This window comes from Panthera onca, chromosome C1 (genome assembly GCF_046562875.1).
Source record: "Panthera onca isolate mPanOnc1 chromosome C1, mPanOnc1 haplotype 2, whole genome shotgun sequence".
Classification (NCBI taxonomy): Eukaryota; Metazoa; Chordata; class Mammalia; order Carnivora; family Felidae; genus Panthera; species Panthera onca.
In genome coordinates, this window is record NC_138346.1 from 81,998,167 (window position 1) to 82,018,200 (window position 20,034).

Consider the following 20,034-nt stretch of genomic DNA (forward strand, 5'->3'; position numbering starts at 1 on the left):
TAGCACAGAGCTTCTTCAAGAGCCCTCTATTTCTGTCTCTGAAGAAGCCAGAGCATGATCAGTTGGGCCCAGAAAAAAAAAATGCAAATATTTGCCAGAGGGGACTTTTAACCCCAAATCAATTATAAAACTCACATAGGAGAGAAGGACATTTTTCATTTAATCAAAAGCAATCTGAGCCACAACGTCTCGGGCACTGCCCTCTAAACCTCAAACATGGCTACAGGAGGGAAGCACAATAATCAGATAGGGGAGCATCTCATTGAAAATAGATTAAGGCAACTTTGCAAATAGTCACTTGCCCACAGTAAGCATGCATGTGAGCCGAGTGACGGGGTCGGGTGGGGAGCTATGCCAGGCAATGAGAAAACGTTACTCATTCCACAGGTTGTTGCAAGGCAGGACCAAGTTCCACCCTCATCCCGTCCTTCCCAAGTGTCCCAGGAGGCCAGCTGTCCTAGGAAAAGGAAAACACACATCCGTGCCTCTTTCTTCCTCTCCGTTCTTCCTTACCGTTTCTCCATCTGTTTAGCTCCATCTCCAGATGCTGGATAACATTCTTGAGAGTCTTGTTTTTCTCTTTCTCTTTTTCATATTTCTTCTTCCATTCTTCCGCTGTCAGTTCCAGGTTCACGGAGACTGTATTCTTGATGGTCTTAGCCCTGAGGTCAAAAGCATAAGGGAAAAAATTCTGAGGGTAGCTATTAGCATCAACTAAATCATGAATACAATTAAGCCTCAAATGCTTTCACATTAGAAGGCTGGGACTGGGGTAGCAGAAGGGGTCCTGGGACCTATCACCCTCCTAACTGCCCTGAAGGTTCCAAACTCACCATTTCCTTTTCTCCTTTACCTCCTGCCAGCCTAAATCCCACGGACTTTCATTTGAATTGTCTCCCAGGGCCATCACTCCCTGTTCTATGTTCTCAGCCCTGACTTATGGTGATAGTCTTTCTCAAGCATTCAGCAGTCTCCTCTAAGCATCTGGCACACCCCTGCCAGGTCCGTCTTCTTATGTAAGAGTTTCCTTTCTATCCTAACATTTACTAACATTTATGAAACACTGGGGTTTGTCAAGACAATGGAGACAAAGTCTGTGGCCTCGTAGGGCATACAGTTTTCTCACATCAACGATACACAGACTGAAATAGTGCAATCAGATGTTTCTCTTATATTTGGTACCTACAATCAACCTCAGTGTGTTGAACACATGCCAACACGTGTTTCCCGGGACAGGTGGGTCACTTAGCCACTTTTGGCCAGCGAGGTAAAACCAAGGCTCCCCGCTGAGCACAGGCCCCTGTCACAGGCGATTGTCACCATGTAAGAGTGGAGGGCCCCTGTTCTCAGTCCATCCCATTGTTCAGGGAAAGTCAGAGGTTGATAATTTTATTTGTATCTCCTAGTTTAAGACAATTTTGAAAAATAATGTGTGAGGTAAGGGCCACCATCTGTTCATTTCTAGTATGAGACATGCAGTGAATTTCTAGGGCATATGACTGGGGAATGTGACCCCACACTGGATGTCTGGACAGTTACTCAAGGGAAACTTGATGAGAGCAAAGTCAGGACAGCTCTGGCTGATACTATAAACGACACGATTCACCCAGCTTTGTACAGAAATGAACACACAAGCAGATGTGTCCGACTGAAATGTAAATTGACCACAGCAGGATCCCGCTTACTCTTTACTTCTTAAGGCAAAAACTTCATTCAAAAATGTGATATTCTGTTTTATTTCCTATTCACTTTTCCAGTTTAAACTCCCACAAGTTCTTGTACTGTCATACTTGCCAGCATTATCTGATGTGTGATTCAGGTTAATTACTGTTGTCATGAAATGCCATTTTGGACATGATTTCTAATTCAGTGAAAGAAATTCACCAGCCCGCACCAGGGCTACAGATGTCACTCCAAAAATTAATTCCTAAAGCAGACAACTAAATAACCCAACTGTCAAAAGAGGAGTTAAATGATTTCAGTGTAAGACTCCGCTTAAGAATTAGTAAAGTTCTCCCTCGTTCATTGCAGCTTGAGGCTGCTGTCCCCAGAAGTGCTTCAACTCCAATTTTTCACATAGCGGCAATTTCATTACTAGTGTCAGTCTATGCCAGCTTGACACTCTCACCTCACCTTCTAACATCCTCAGTCGGCAGTGTGGATGCTTCTCCGTGCAAACACGGACACTGCATCGTGCATTATCAACTCAGTAAGTCAAAAAGTGAAAAATGACCTATGGCTAAAATGCTTGTGGGCATTTAAGGGTACACTTTGAGGCTACTGGTCTCACTTTTTAAATCATAAAGAGTCTCTTGATGATTTGCAGTGATACCAGAAAGAGTAGGAGAGAGCCTTCCTGCTATACTCAGGCAAGTTTAGCCAGAAGTACACTGTGGTGAGCAGACCCAGCAAGGTTATCACTGGTGTAACTAATCCTCATTCTCAAATTCCTTTAAGCTGTCCAGAAAATTCTTCTTCTTCCACTTTCATGCTAATCAAGGTACTGGCAGGAAACAGATGGCCCGTTCTATTGCATAATTTGGGAATTTGCCAAAGGTATGAGAAGGGTGTTGGGAAGTAGCAATGAACAATGTGTACCCCAAACCAGTGGTGGGGAACCATCACCACCGAGGCAGGGAACTCTAAGAAGGTGGTTGGCCACTGGCATCTGTAACAGCCTTTAATCTGAGGACACAACCGACCCAAAGTGACCCTGCAGGGGAAGAGCCAAAAAACCAATACCCTGACCTCACTTTCTTCTCTTCTGATAACCTGCCCATGTTTCTTCCCATTGGCAGAACCCAATGTGAAGTCAGAGGCAAAAACAGCCCATTGCAGTTGTCCAAACAGGTCGCTGTCCCAGGGCCCAGAGCAGGGCACAAATGGTACAGAAATGACCCACAGGAGCATTGGGAAGATATAAATCCCAGCTCTCATTTGGAACTCTTAACAATGGTGGAAAACCCTGTCTCATGCGACTGCCCTAGACTTCATTTCATTCCAAACGGAACAGTGGCATCCCAAATGCCTTTCCATCCACTAAAGCTAGAATTTGAAGAAATCAGCCAACATTGACTGGATAAGATGCCAATCCTTCCCAGAATTGTTCTATAGCTTTTAAATAATCTCAAATAAAATCCCAGGAGGCTTGCATATGTGTTTAGAAATCAACAACCTGATTCTAAGATTTACAAAGAAACGCAAAAAAGCTAAGAATAGCAAAGACAATTTTGAAAAATGAAGTTAAAGAGTAGAATATCAGCACTTATTATACAGCCACAGTAATTAACAGAGACTGAATAGTCCAGAAACTTTAGAAAAGAAACAGAATGGATCATCCAGAACCAGATACTAGCCTACAAGGTCATCTGATTTACAACAAGGTGCCCATACAGCACAAAGGGAAAGGATGGTCCTTTCAGTACATGGTGCTGGAGGAAGGGGGTGTGTGTGTGACCTTTATCCACTCTCCCAATACCATATAAAAAGTCTATTCCAGATAAATCATACACATAAATGTGAAAGGTAAAATAATAAAGCCTCTAGAAGAAAACAGGAGAATATCTTTAAGACCTGTGGTAGGTAAAGATTTCTCAATAGGACATAAAAGTAATTTGACTTAATTAAAATTTAAAAACTCCCCTTCATTAAAAGTCACCATCTGAAGACTTAAAACATAAGCTACAAAGTGGGAGATGATATATGCAATACATATATCTGATAAAAGACTTAACCCAAAATAACCCCTATAAATCAATAATAAAAAAGCAGACAACTAGTGTAAAAACTGGGCAAAGATTTGAAAAGGCACTTCACAAAAGAAGTGTCAATAAATATTCTCAAAAAGGACACCTAACATGGTTAGCCATCAGGGAAATGTAAAATAAAATAATAAGATATCTTCTCACGCCTAACAAAATGGCTAGAAATTTTTAACTGATAATACCAAGTGTTGGTGAGAATGTACAGAGACTACAACACTCAGGTGCTACTAGAGGAAGTATAAATTATTCCAGGCATCTTGGAAAAGTCTTTGTTCTATCTGCTAATGCTGAATATCTCATATCTATGAGTTAGCAATTCTACTCCTAGATACATAACCAACAGAAATGAGGACAAATATTTACCTAATGACATGACAAACAATGTCGTAGTAACTTCACTTATAATATAAATGAAAACAGTCTAAATATCCATCAACAGTAGAATGGATACAATATATGCTATATTCATGCAATGAAATACAATATAACTAGGAAAAATGAAACTACTACTATACTTAACAATGTAGTGAATTTCAAAGCTATAATGTTATATAAAAGAAGCCAGACACAAAACAGTAGTGTATGTCATTATTTATACAACGTTCAAAGACAGGCACTAGTAATTGATGTTGACAGAAGTCAGGATGACACCCTTGACAGCTGGGTATTAACCAGAAGGATATAAGAAAAAGGCTTCTAGGATACTGGGTGATGGTTCTATGTGTACATATATTTGTAAAACTTTACTGAGTTGCATACTTGAATTTATGCATTCTATTGTATGTATGTTACAGTCAACAAAAAAAGTTAAAAATAAAGTGACATAGAAAGAAATCAAGTCAGATATAACGATTTCTAGATCATGGAATAAACTAGAGTCGCTAAGAGGGATACCTGAATCTCTGTGCCTGGAATTATTTCTTTCAAACAGAACAAACATTCTACCTAAGATGTTGAAACCAACCTCACAAAATGGAATAAAGAGTGTCTCAGTCTCTCAGTCCCATGAGAGAACCAGAGTAAAAAGACAATGAACACTTTTACTTTTTACCACGAACTTCAGGAGAATTTACACAAAGAGGAGCCTAATCATTAGCTCCTATCTAATTTGGCCGTTCACAATTCCCTTTCCCCTGTGTGGATGTTTAGCTCATTGCCAGCAGGGTGGGTTGGATAGTGGTCTACTGGTTTTTTGCCTTGTCCACTTTAGAGCACATGCAAGTGTCTTCCAACTTTCACATTCTTTGCTCTTTTATTTTGGTTTTCCATATACTTGCGAGCTATAATCACACTAACCAACATAATATCTGGGCTCTGTTCAAATATAGTGAATCAACATGGATCCTGAGCACTCAAGGACTGTGTTATAGACACAAGTCAGGGACTTGTGAGTACATATACATGTGCATTTACTCTTCAACCTGGTTTCTGAAAGTATTTCAAATAGCTTACAAGGAAACATAAAATCAACAGGACAGCGGACAGTGAGAAACGCTCTTAAGGCAGTTTTTACGATTTTGCCTAGCTAAAGCTACATAGCAATAGTGGTACCACCCAGCCCCACAGTTCTGGGAGTTTATCTCCGTGATATAGGAAAACAAGCCAGTAATCTGCAGGAGACTTACTCTAGCGATGAATATACTGCTCATTTATCATCCTTATAGGTCAATCTCACCGTAACAACATTTGGTGAATCCCGATGTGATCTGATCACTCACAAAGGAGCAGAGAAGTATCTTGAGTCTTCATTTCCAAAGACCTTCAAGGTCTTTCCACCAGAGCCCCCAAACTGTATACAGAAATGAAAGCCTATTCCACAAGTTATATCCATAGCAGACACTGAGCAAAATCCTAACCAAAGGCTACTTAGGGGGACACCTTAATTAACCTCAGATATATATCCCAAAAGCAAAACCCATTCAGCACAAATGAGCCAAATCTTGAGGGTGCAGTTATCAGGTATCTGTTTAGCAGTCTTTCTTTGTTTTTGCTTGCTTTGGAGAGTCAAGCACTACTTAAATAATACATAATCCAGACTTGCCCCAGATATAATACTTCCTTTCCCCACAGGAAGGGAACAGGATCCAGTTTTTAAAAGATCTTAATGCTAATGAATGTTAGCCACCTTTGAAGAAAGCAGACCAAGCACAGCAAAGAGCAGAGGCCACAGCACGTCTTCCACCTAGATGCCCAAAGGGAGACAGTCAGATAAGGATTCTTTTAGACATACTCCCCTGAGAGGCGGAAGGAAGACCCTGCCCCCGTGTCCTTGAGCATTCTATTTCCTGCCCAGCACCTCCAGGTCCCTCTGTCATTGAATTTGCAGCTTACATGTTCAGAAGCACACATCCAGGCATCTAGGACTGCTGACCATGTCCATCTCTACCCTCTCAGTTAACCCCATGGGTGAAAAAACTCTCTAGGCATTCTCACAGTTTGGCCCTGAATCAAGCCCTTGTTGAAGAGGAGAGTCATAGAGCTACTTGGTTCGCATCACTCTGCCTGATAAATCTCATCCCTACCCAATTCCTCAATAACTGCCTATACTTGTACTTTCTGGCCATAGTGAGTTCTGAATGATACACACGCTACATATCACTGGAATTTCTTCTCATTACTTTGGCCCCTCTGGAAGAGCCAGAAAGATGTTTGTTCTTGGCCTCTTCCTACCTCTTGGTTTCAGCATTTTCCTTCCCTCTCCAGGTGTTTAGGATCGTACTGACATTTGAAAAAGGAGCTCCATACACACCTTCAATGCACAGATTATCTCTGTAATGTGTGGGGTGGGAGAGGTAGCCCAGCATCCTTCCCTGTCAGTAAGGGTTCTCCAGAGAGACAGAACCAATGGCACAGAAATAGGTACATAAATGATGAATAGATATCCATCCATATATATATATCCATCCATATATATATATATATATATATATATATATATATACACACACACACACATATATATACCCACCCATATATCTATATACACACACACACATATATATCCATATATATATGGATATATATCCACATATATATCCATATATATATGGATATATATCCACATATATATCCATATATATCCATCCATATATATACACATACATATATATCCATATATATATATATATATATATATATCTCCATCTCTATATCCATTCATATATATATCACCCATATATATATATCCATACATACATATATCCATATATATATATATATATATATATATATAATCTCCATATGGATATAGTATACATATATAGTATATATGTATAAGATATACCTTAGATTTCTGTATTTATTACATGATTGCAGAGACTGGAAAGTCCTGGACAGGCTGGCAGGGTTGAAACTCAGAGAAGGATTGATGGTGCAGTCTTGAGGCAGAATTTCTTCTTTGAGAAACCTCAGTTTTTGCCCTTAAGGTCTCCAACTGATGAGGCCCACCCATATTATGGATAGTAATGTGCTTTACTTCAAGTCAACTGATGGTAGATGTTAACCACATCTACAAAATCCCTTCATAGCAACACCTAGATTAGTGTTTGGTTAAATAATTGAGGACTACAGCCTAGCCATGCTGACACATAAAATCATCACACCTTCTTTTGTGCTCAGAGTCCTAGTTTCCTCATGAAACACCTAACCTTCTTCTGAAAAAATGACAGATGCAAAGCACCTTCCCATTTCCTGGAGAGGCCATTACCTTGCTCCTGAGTGGGGGATATAGGGAAGGAAAAATTAAAAGCTCCAAATTTTGTGTCTTTTGAAAAGCTCCAGTCTCCCGAGAAACATTGAGGAATTAGTGATTTGGATAAGGATTTGGCATCTGGTTAAACTTCTGTCACCCACAGTATACCTCCCTCCAAAAATCAGCCTTATTGGTGTTCTAGCAACAGACATGCCAACTGGGAGTGATCTGAGTCTTTTTCCATTTTATGTTAACAGTATAGCCAAGGGTCTCCCTTCACCAAAGTGTCCACTCTTACCCTTGCAGATAATTTGTTATCATGCTCTAGTGACATGAATTTAGCATGTACAGCACTCAGGACCAATGCAGCTGTCACGAAACTGGGCAAGAGGTGGCACAATTTGAAAAAAAAAAAGTACACAGTATAAAAAGAAGAAATTACTTTCCCTAAATTATCAACTCTCCTTCCACATTCAACATACGAATAAAGCCTTTGAATTATTCATGCTACATCAATCAAAAGTCTTAGTGCCAAAGATGTGCTGATTCAGGCTTTCTCCAAACTGATTGGCCTGCCCCTTGGAGGCTTTACTACCCCAAATCAAGGTACGTTAAATAGGCTTCCGAGATAATTGGGTGATTCAAGTTCATACTTCTAAAACTGACAACAATCCTTTTCGAATGGTGCAATGAAAGTTCTTTGGAAGAGTAATTAAAGACTAAAAAATAAAATGCTGGAAGCTAAAAGAAAAAAAATCAATGAAAGTGCTCTAATTTGAGTATCTTTTCTCCCTCAAAAGCCGGAAGTGTTCTGCTTTCCCACAGTCCAGCTTTTTGACTCTGGGCTGCCTGGAAATTCAAGTGTTCCCTCTCAAATAGATTAAAAGCTCTCTGAGAACACAGAAAATGGCTTCTGCTTCTTTTCTAGCACAATGCTGGACACTCAGAGACTAACGGGCACAGGCCTGACCAACTAGAAGAGGCAGCATTCACCACCAAAACCAAGAAACAGAAAATGTGCATTTTTTCCCTTTTAATTCCAGTACCCAATCGAGAATCCTAAAGAGCGCTGACTTGGTAGGCTGCCCTCAGGCATTTGTAGACTCTATCATGTTTCTACTGCTTCAAAGGACATACTATTGTTTTATTCAGGGCATCAATACGATAAAATCGCCTAGCAACAAATATGGAGTTTCTTCATGTCCTTGAAAGAACCACATAAGAATAATGAAGGAACCTTGTACAGCCCCAAGGTTTGACCACCCCTGCAACAGGAGTATAATGAACACTCGTTACACTGAATTTGAGATGTGCCCAGCAGTCTTTTCTGAGTTCAAAGTGCTTAATCTCATTAGCTATCAGATACCATGTCTAATCCGATGTTCAGACTCGTGTCTGCTGTGTAATTGGGTTCAATGCGTATATTTAACAATAAAGCAGGTATTGGCCCCATAGAGAACTTAGATGTCCTTGAAGAATCCATTAGCTCAGGGATCGAGGGAGAGGAACAAAAGCTCACACCTTTCTAATTACAGGCTGGGAAACAAACCAGATGTAAATCTAACCAAACTTCGGGACATAACGGTGTCATAGTTCAGCACCTGTCCTAATGTTCTAAGGAATCCTACACAATAAGCATTTGATTCATCCGTTCATTCATTCAATAAGCATTTACTTAATGACACTCTATTGTGTACTAGTTGTGCTGGCTGCTTGTTGGGACAACTGACGCTGACGATAAACCCAGTCCCTGCCCTCATGGAGCCCAGTGTCCATATGACTCTCATAAAAGATGGCAGACCAACCTATTCCAGTTGAAAAGATAACTGACACTTTATTTTTATTTCCTGGAGTCCCAAATTAGCATTAGTATTTCTTTAGTCTTTCATTCCAGAAACTTAATTCTAACTCTACCTCACTCAGTCTAGCCTCTTCTATCCCCAGATGTCCCATATATTCCGTTTCATTCAGGGCAGCCCCATCCATTTTTTTGACTTTCCCAGACTGAACACCTTTGAAGTTGGAGGAAAACAAAAAACCTACAATCACTGAAAACCTATTACATGACAGCCACCGTTGTGCTAGGTAAAAACTGAAGCAACTCATTAATCCTCCCAACAATTCTCAGAGGAAGGCGTTATAACATTTCTCCCTACAGACGAAGACAGAGTCTCAGAGAGAAGTAAACAAGAGAGGAATGTATCAGCAGCAGAACTTGGCTTCAAAATGGAGTTAATGACCCAGAAGCCTGTCCTCATCGAGGGTCCTGATCAAGCAGCCTGCATATAAGAGGCCGTGGGTCAAGGGGAGCTTGGGTGGCTCAGTCAGTTAACGTCCAGCTTCGGCTCAGGTCATGATCTTGTGGTTTATGAGTTCGAGCCCCAGCTATCAGCTGATAGCTCAGAGCCTGGAGCGTGCTTCAGATTCTGCGTCTCCCTCTCTCTCTGGCCCTTCCCCACTTGTGCTCTGTCTCTGTCTCTCTCAAAAATAAATAAACATTAAAAAAATTTTTAAAAAGAGGCTGTGTGTCAAACACTACAGTCCCCATCCTATGTCATCCAGTCATTTAGTGGCTATGTGGACTCAGGCACAGCACCTAACAGCTTTGAGTCTAAGCCCCAACGTCATCCTTTGTACACAGGTGAGGTCAGGCCCACCTGATAGATCTGCCACACAGATTTGACATTCCTGGCACATGCCGAGCCCTAAAAAAACTGCCAGCAATAATGACGATGCTGACAATTGCCTCATGAAAATCAGAAGAAAGGATAATCGTTTGGACTTATACCAAGACTCTTCCTATAGACAGCTGCAAATGCCCACTCACAACAGCAACCCTGAGACAGATACCTGTGCTCTAGGACAACGTTGGCTTGCAATGATTCAGATTATTTTTTGCTTTGCAAGTGAGAAACTTTTATTAAAGAGATATTTCCTCCATAAAAGCATTTGGTGCTGGTTTGCTCAAACATGTCTTCAGACAAAAATGTTAAAGCTTAAGATGAAGAGACCAGGAGAGACAGGACAGGCAGGATGATCACCGTGGTAGTCTGTTTCCCACACACTTATACTGGTTTATAAGTATCCCGTGACCCTTGAGAAAAGTAGGCGCTATCCTACCGCAATCCACTGACCTAAGCATTTGAATAATCAAGGGAGTAATATGAGAAGTAAAGGACCCAAATCCAGTTTAAAAGACAGATTAGTTCTACAACACTTTGATGTAATTATTATTTATTTAGATATCCCACAGGTGCCATGACTATGTAATTCTATGTTCTGTTGTGGGATCAGGAAATGACTGGGGTTTAATGCAGTTTAAACAAGTCGTAACAATTTCCCGTGCAGAATGCCCACCCCCATCTGTCCTTTCTCCAGGCATCTTAATCTATGTCTCAGGCATAACCATACATCACGCTCCCGGGAGGAAGGTAAGGGGAGAGCTCTGTGCATCCATTCAAATAAGGCAGCTAAAGCTCAAAGAGAACTAGTGACTTGTCTGAAGATTGCAAAGCTGTTCAGGATGGAAGGGCACAAGGGCACAAGAAACCACATGTTGAACTGATGCTGAGGGACCACGGCTGAAGGAGGTGGGCCCTGGGCTGTGGGGAGGGCTGGGCAGGAAGGGCAGGAGGGCACGCCCTAACTCACACGTGGGAATGTTGTCTCGGGATTAGCATGCTGCCCTGCTGCCCAACTGTTAGTTCTCAGAGATCCAGGGATTCTATTTGGACATTTTTGAAGGCAGGAAGATAGCAGCCACCTTCCTACTCCCAGCGTTAGTATGAGGATTTCTTTAGTCCCTTTTTATATTGATGCAACTACTCTACAGTCATCCAAGTTTCTGGTTCTATTAACTCCGCGGTGGATCCCAAATACTGGAGTTAAAGGTAGTTATCAGTCCGGAGCTGTACACACTTAAAATCCTGTGAACCTGTGAGACTTAATTCCATACAGAACAAAAGCAGCACCCCACTGAATTACGAGCAATCGCATCTATAACAAGTCTGAGCATTTTCTTAAGTATCATAGCCCTGACTGGCTATATTTCTGCCCAGTTTTTTAACACATAGCTATTCTTTGGTCTCAATGAATGACGCCTCAAGTTTACAGGCTTTACCTGCTAGGTGCCATTTAGTAATAGGCTGCTCGCCCCCTCACACTACTTCCTCGCCGACACTAGCCCCTCACCACTCATTCCCGACACCTAAGACCCAGCTCAGAGCCTGGGAATGAGAGACCACACCCACCTTTGCCCAAACATCAGTGTTGACTTGGTCTCAGCTTCATTGAAGACAGAAGGAGAGCAGCAAATAACGATGGTGGTTCTACAGTTCCCACCCAGAGAGTCCTGAAGAATTCGAGTCATCTTGCTGTCCCGATATGGTACGTGTGTTTTCTATTCAGGAAAAGAAAAAGTATTGGCTATCATAGCCATTGTCCATTCAGAGAAAAAACATAAGCAAGCTGGTGTTGGAGACACCGGGCTTAGGAATATGTGTGAAATAAGAATTTGTTGCCCGGTCTTTGGATTCGGCCAAAGTTTAGAGTGCCCATTCTGAGACCTGGTAATAGGAAATTAGCAGCACCATTCATACATTTTAATGGACTAGATCTCCCAGCAGGCAGGGTGTGTACAGCCAGGATTCCCTCTGTCTTTTTTCCAAAGAAAAATAAACGAATCTCTGGGGTATGCGGCAAAGAGAATACACAGACCCAAAAAGCGGCTTCTCATAATTTCATTTCATAGATGGGGACAGGATCACTTACTGTCCCTTCTGCCAAGGCAGAGATCACGTTTCCAAGAGCAGACAAAGATTTATTGATATTTTTAGCTTCGTCGAGAACAGCTCCCTCGGCACCAGTCTTGCTGACCTACCAGAGAGAAGAGAAAGCAGTGAGCTGCACAGGACAGCAAAAGCACAGAGTAGAAAATTCCAATTCGCAGGAGGGCACAGGGCTGGGGGTTGAGGGAGGTGGATGTGAATCCTCCTGGAGTGCAAGAAAAAATAAAAGTGAGTAAGAATTACGTTGATCAAACCTTCCCTTGTGCCTGAGGCTAGGGATTTGTTCTCTCTCATCATTTTCCTCTCAATTAGGTTTTAGGAGAATGGCTGACGCGCCTCAAGGGGTGGAGCTGGATGCATCCCAGGGGGACATCCATCCAGGGGAACCAGGCTCCCTGTGCTGTCACAGAGCCAAGGCCCTGCAAGCCTGAGCCACAGCCTCCACGCCAAAGGGAGCCCAGGGCAACTCCTGAAGCGAAAGCACCCTGGCCATGAGGAATGGACATATTGGGGAAGTGTAAATTATGAGCTCCAACTTCAGGCAAGGGATAAGAGGTGGCAAGAGTTGTCCAGACTCTGTTCCCTCCCTTGCTTACTCCTATAGCAAGGAAAAAGGTAACAATCATCCAAAAGGAAAGCTACCTAGGGGCATCAAAGTCAAGAAAATGTCTATTGCGTTGTGGAATTGTCTTTTCCCCTCTGCAGCCAGAGGGACCACTCGCAGCTCCTCCCCTGCTGTGTTATTACTGACAATCTCATCCTGACTGCATCTGCTCTAGGTAGAGAGCAGTGTAGAAGATGCTAGGGAAACAGGGAACACAACGTGATCCGTGGCTCTGCTGACTGGACAAACCATGTGGGATGGGCAGCTGCTCTCTGAAGAAAGGAAAGCAGGGTAACGATTTTACACGGCGCAAAGACTGATTTCAATTACGAGTAAAGGAGAAATTCCTAATGATAGGAATGAGTGCACGTCTAGGGGGAGGTGTTTTCAAATACAATAGACGTTCATCTCTGAGAACTGTGTGTGTAGATACCACTGCTGACACAGAAATAATGCAGCTGATGGGTCACAAGTAATAACAGCCCATTCACACCGTGTTGTTTAAGGTGCTTTCATATGTGAGCACCTTCACTCCATGAAATGCGCAAGGCAGGTGCAATTGCCTTCCTGTTACAGACAAGGAAGATTTGCACTCCAGAGATGTCAAACTGCCAGCCCAAGGGAAGAACGCATTTAGGGGAGTTGGGGCTTACAGCCCAGAGTTCATGCTAGTAGATCACACTGACACATTCATGTGGACACTTCTAGGGCAAAGGAAAACCGATGTGAGCAAAAGGAAAAATGTGCAGGACCATGACTTTAAAATGTCCCACCAGTATCCGACACTGCAGGGGACAGGCCTCCACACTGAACTGCCATTAGGCTTTTCCAGCTGCAGTTAGGCCCCGGACACTCACCTCTGTGCTCTGAAGGGAAAGAGGGAAGAGCAAAGGGGCCAATGGGCTCTCTCTCCAGACCAGCAAAGCGTGGTCTGGTTGCTAACGGTTAGTCTAGAACTGAGTGATGCTGCTCTGTATTCCCATTCTGGTGCGTGTCTGTTTAATTAAAGTTACAAGCCCATACCAGTAAAATTTTGGGTTCCCAACCAGAAAGTTTTCCAGGAACATCCAGATGACATTCCACTCACAGCTTTACACATGCACACAGGAGAACATTTCATGTAACCATTACTTACATGGACATTAGTGGCCATAGCTTGGCAGATAGCAGCTCACTGGTGGGGTGCAGTAATTGGGAATCAACTAGGCAGTTCAGGAGACGGACCAAGCTTTAGGGCTGGCCCTGATGGGGACAGTCAGCATGAGATCATCAGTGATGGAGTGCGCATGGTATTGTGCACAGGGACTGGCTCTGTGATGTCACCCAAGGGGAGCAGCGTCCTAGCCAGGGTGTAGCAGCAGGAGCCTCTGGTAATGCCATGGAAGTGAGGCTGGGCGAGGCAGGCGGGAGGCCGGGCAGGGGCAGGTAGGAGGCTCTATGGAGCCTATCTGGTCTAGAGCATGGCCTCAGCCAGTGCCTCGGAGAGCATGGGACAGAGGCCAAAAGAAAGTCTTGATAAAACCAGAGGTGCAGGGCTTTGGGCCACAACCCTGGCTCCAGGAAGTGACTGGAGCCTGAAGGAAGTGAGGCTGCCCAGGTGAGGCCCCATCAGACCACACCTATTGCAGAGAGAAGCAGGGAATGCAGGAAGAGCCCCGGGTTCCAGATCTTCTATCAGCAAACAAACCTACAAAGGCAGGACTGCCACAGTCCAACGGCAAACCAGTTTCCGGCCTGTTTGAGTCTGGCACAACATGGGGATCTTCCCTTTCCTCAGAAGGTCATGTCCCTTCCTCATTTGCAAGGCTGCCTTTGCCAGGCTAAGTGCACACTGACACTTGCCTACCGTCCTCACTGGGGCCTATTCAGCACACACTCGAACTGGCACTCACAGCACTTCCTGTGACGTGAATGGGGGACTTCAGGACCAGAAATGAGAGGGCAGGAAAATGAAGGTTAGACTTCATACCACCTTGGCACAACAGAAACTTTAAAAGCTCTTTGAAACCCGGGGACAGAAAAGATATAAGAAGTGTACCACTGCACACTGAAGCAGATAACAGGGAAAATTATAGATAATACAAATAAGGAACCAATTACCTTTTCGCTCCCGGCCAAATCAACTAGATACAGCTTCCCACTGAGCTTTTTTTCGGTCTCTACATTCTCTTGTTTAATATTGATCAGGAAGATACTGTGACTTCTCGAGCTGTGTTCATTCATATCTGAAAAGGAAAATAGTTTACTGCTCTGCAAAGAACAGGAAGTTTAGGTAGCAAGTTGCTCATCTAAAAAGCACAACAAATCATGCTTAATAGCTCCATTTTTTAAAGTAAGTCCAGCCAATTCTCTAAAAAAAAAAAAAATTAAGTTTATTTACTTATTTTGAGAGAGAGAGAAAGAGGCAGGGAGGGGCAATGAGAGAGAGAGAATCCCAAGCAGGCTCTGCGCTGTCCGCACAGAGCCCGACATAGGGCTTGAACTCACAAATCATGAGACCATGACCTGAGCCAAAATCAAGAGTCAGACGCTTAACTGACTGAGCCACCCAGGTGCCCAAGTACAGTCAATTTTTAAACATATCTAAAACCAGTTTCTTTAAAAAAAAAAAAAAAACACAAAGAACAATGCTTGTTTTAGAAATGAAAGATTTAAAATAACTTCACACAGCTAAGAAATTAAGAATCCTAGTCAGTGATCCAAGATAACAGATTCTCTAGCTTTGTCTGAAGCACCCCCTCCCATGTTCCAACATCTTGCTCCAGCCTGAGCCTTGGCAGCAAAGAGCTCACACCTCCCTCTCCCCTCACCTTAAGTCCCTCACCCTTTATCATTGTGGTTAGTGTTGGAAGTATTCTATCTTTGTCATGTGTGTAAGCTTTGCTTATCAGTACTATCACAAGCTTTCTTAAGGAGGGATTATGATCTTAAGGTTTAAGACTTCTTTTTTTAGTACAGTTCTATAACCCATGCTCGGTGCATAGCATTTCTATATACTAACAATAAACAATCTGAAAAGAAAACAATTCTATTTAAAGTATCAGATTAAATATGCTTCATTAGTGCCAAACACTAGAAATAGAAATGTTTTTGGACCCTGGATAGGAGGAGTCTCCTATCCGATATGTAGAGAACAACAAGAATGTGAACAATGATTGGTTCCAACTAGAGTCCAACAAGGAAGGGACTCGGTGTTTTGGAAAATGCTGGTACACCCATGACCTCCATGAGTCTGACATCCAGTCTGACATTCCTATCACATATGCCACTGCCACTCCAGAAATTATAGTCCTTGAATTTGATGGAAAAACAGCAGAGATGCACAGGGGTGGCAAAATATGCCTGATCGATCATTTTAAGCCTTTGTGGACCAGGAATGTGCTCAAGTTTAGACTAGCTCATCTCAGAGCTCTGGGGCTGGCTCCATGGCTGGTGGTGGAAATCCCCAATCTGATTCAGAAAAGTGTGATTCAGCATAAAGAAAAATGCAACCAATAAAGGATCAAGCCACGGAGGCAGGACAGAGAGACCTTTAATAGGCTGTATTCCTGTTTTTTGTGCATTACTCTTACTCATCCAACTGCTTCCCCTCATCCTCCTTTACCAATAATTGCTACTAAGTAGCTGCATCAGACAATGTTGAAAAAAATAAGCAACAGTATTGCTACCGAATTTCTAAGGCTACCCAAAGAGGGGAAAGACCAGGGCTTGGGGAAACCAAAAGGTAATATCTATCTCTTCCCTTCTCCAGGAAGAATAGGAGGTGCTGATAGTCCTTTTGGTTTCTGGAGATAACGCATGAATAAAAGCTGCTTCCTCTGGCAGCAACAAAACAAAACAAAACAAAACTTTCTAGAATATATGGGAAAAAACTAAAGATTCCACCAAAAAATAAGTCAAAACTGATAAATGAATTTGGCAAAGTTGCAAGATACAAAAATAATATGCAAAAATCAGTCACATTTCTATATATTAACAATAAACAATCTGAAAAGAAAATCATTCTATTTAAAGTATCAACAAAAAGAGTAAGGTACTTAGGAGTAAACTTAACCAAGGAAGTAAAAGACTGTATACTAAACACTACACAATGAGGGGCAGCTGCATGGCTCAGTCGGTAGAATATGCAACTCTTGGTCATGGGGTTATAAGTTTGAGCCCGGTGTTGGGTGTAGACAGTACTTAAAAAAATAAAACCTTTTTTTAAAAATTAAAAACAAAACTACAAAATGTAAGAAGACACAAATAAATGGGTTGGAAGGCTTCACATAGTGAAGATGTCAATACTACCAAAACCAGTCTAAAGATTTAATATAATCTGTATCAAGATCCTCGTTGTGTTTTTTACAGAAATAGAACAGTCCATCCTAAAATTCATATGGAATTTCAAGGAACCCCAAATAGCCAAAACAATCTTGAAAAAGAACAAAACTGGAGTTCTCACACTTACTGATTTCAAACTTACTACAAAGCTACAGTAATCAAACAGTGTGGTACTGGTACAAAGGCAAACCTATAGACAGATGAAAGACAGCCCAGAAATAAACCCTCACATAAAATGGTCAGAAGAATTTTCAACAAGAATGTCGAGATCACATGCAAAAAAATGAAGTTGGACTCTTAACTAGTCCATATATTAACATAAAAAGGATCAAAAACCTACATGTAAAAGCTAAAATTATAAACCCTTAGAAGAAAACATAAGGGAAATGTTTCATAACACTGAGTTTACCAATGATTTCTTGGCAATAACACCAAAACCTTAAGCAACAACAAGAAAAATAGATAAATTGCACTTTATCAAAATTAAACTTTTATTCATGAAAGGAAGTATTGACAGAATGAAAAGGCAACCCACAGAATGAGAGACAAGATTTGCAAATCACATATCTGATAAAGAATTTAGATCAAGAATAAGATAAGAGCTCCTATAAATCAACAACAAGAATAAAACAACCTAATTATAAAATGAGCAAAGGACCTAAACAGACATTTCCTCAAAGACAATGTACAAATGGCCAATAAACACATGAAAAATGCCAACCATCACTAAACATTAGTGAAATGCAAATCAAACCACAGTGACCTCACACATCACACCTATTAGCATGGTTACTGAAAACAAAAATAGCAGCGCCTGGATGACTCAGTCAGTTAAGTGTCCAACTCTTGATCTCAGTTCAGGTCATGATCCCAGAGTTGTAGAATCCAGCCCCGCATTGGGCTCCATGCTGATGGTGGAGACTGCTTAAGATTCTCTCTCTCTCTCTCTCTCTCTCTCTCTCTCTCCCTCCCTCCCTCTGCCCCTCTCCTCATCTCACTCTAAAATAAATACATACATACAAACATAAATACATCAATAACCTTTAAAAGAAACAAAAATAGAAAGTAAGAAGTAATGGCAAGGATGTGGAGAAATTAAAACTTGCGTGCTCTTGTTGGTAGGAATGTAAAATGGTGCAGCTGCATGGAAAATAGTATGGCAGTTCCTTAAAAACTTCAAAGTACAATTAACATATGATCCAGCAATTCCAGTTCTGGGTATATGCCCAGAAGAACTGAAAGCAGACACTTGAACAGATATTTATACAGCCATGTTCATAGCAGTATTATTCACAACAGCCAGAAGGTGGAAGCAACACAGGGTCTACACGTCTAACTATGGATGAATGAATAAACAAAATGCAGTATACATGTACAACAGAATATTAGCATTTCAAAAAGAAAGGAAATTCTGACATACGCTACCTATTGGATGGACCTTGCAGACGTTATGCTACGTGAAACAAGTCACAGGAGGACCTATGTTACTTCACTTATGTGAGGCAGCTAGAGCGGTCGAATCCATTGAGACACAAAGTAGTGTAGTGGTTTCCAGGAGTTGGGAAGAGGAAGTGTGGGGAGTTATTGTTCGATGGGCATGGGGTTTAACTTTGGGATGATTAAATTCTGGAAATGGATAGTGGTGATAGTTGTACAACATTGTGAATGGACGTAAGGCTACTGAATTGTACCCATAAAAACGGTTAAAATGGTAAGTTCAATGTTATGCATATCTTACCAAAATCATTTAAAAACCAGCTTACCAGAATGATAAGAAAACTAGTAATGTTCTAGACCAACAGTTCGGGACCAAGGGGCCAAGATGGGTTGTCAAGTATGTCCTGAATAACTCATGACTAACAACAGCTGAAGAAATCAAGTAAATAATTTATCTATAAATGAGAGATACTATTATGATAAGAATATCAGGCTTACATTCTTTCAAGTATATGTGTAAGCAGAAGAGAAATAAGTAGAATTTAACCTACACTGTATACATGTCTAGGCTCACCTATGAAATCTGCCACATATGTAATTATCGTCTGATAGTCGGGTAAAGAACAGATTGAGAATTACAGTTCTGGGTGACAGAATCATAGAGCCTTGGATGGAAGAGACTTAAAGAGGCTTGACCAGTCACCAACCAATGCCTTAATCTCTTGTATACGTCACAGGGAACTCCTTGCCCCTCTAGGCAGCAGGCTTAACTTGGGGCAGCTATCAGGATCAGAGAGTTCTTGTGGTTGGTCAAAACCTGCCCCCCTGTAGCTTCCACAACCCTGGGTGGTCCACCATTTGGATCATACAAAGCACACTGAGTTTCTTAATGACAGCAACTTGAACATGTTGAGAAATATTACATCGTCCATATGTCCTCCTCAGAGTTTTTTCTTTCTTCTGAGCTAGGAATCCCTAGTTCTCTCAGCTCCTCTTCATCTGAACTCACTCTGGTTTGTCCACATCCCTCTGAATAAGACAGACAGCCACCATCTTTTCATGGAGCCTCTGCTGCTCTAACAACTTATGACGACTTCCCCAAGGTGCATGCAAATGCCGAGGAAGGCAATGCAAGAAAAACAAGCTGACCTGAACATGCCTGTGATTAACACAGCCTAGAAAAGTTTTCAATAACGCTCCCTGCTCTTTCTGAGCTCCTCCTGGCTTTCCTTTTCCCTTTTTACACAGGGCAGAAATCTAGTGTGGTTTCTTTCCACACATATGACTGGCCATATAAAATTTGTTCATTTGTAATTTTTTTTAACCTGAACAACAACATGGTTGAAATACATTTAGAAGCTGACTTTTAATCCCCTTGTCTCAGTGGGTTGCTTGTTTTCCCCAGGGTCCAGACAAAGGGTGCTGCCA

General features: G+C 41.8%; 1 protein-coding gene across 1 annotated transcript in view; it reads right to left on the bottom strand.

The window, feature by feature from the left end:
- Window positions 1–20,034, bottom strand: part of KIF5C (kinesin family member 5C) — a 164,598-nt gene that overhangs the window by 71,139 nt on the left and 73,425 nt on the right. Inside the window, exons 8-11 of the mRNA XM_060626442.3 lie at window positions 14,947–15,071; window positions 12,226–12,330; window positions 11,706–11,854; window positions 514–662 (exon numbers count right to left, since the gene is read on the bottom strand). Coding sequence (XP_060482425.1) covers window positions 514–662; window positions 11,706–11,854; window positions 12,226–12,330; window positions 14,947–15,071 — 528 coding nt within the window. The remainder of the gene's footprint in view (window positions 1–513; window positions 663–11,705; window positions 11,855–12,225; window positions 12,331–14,946; window positions 15,072–20,034) is intronic.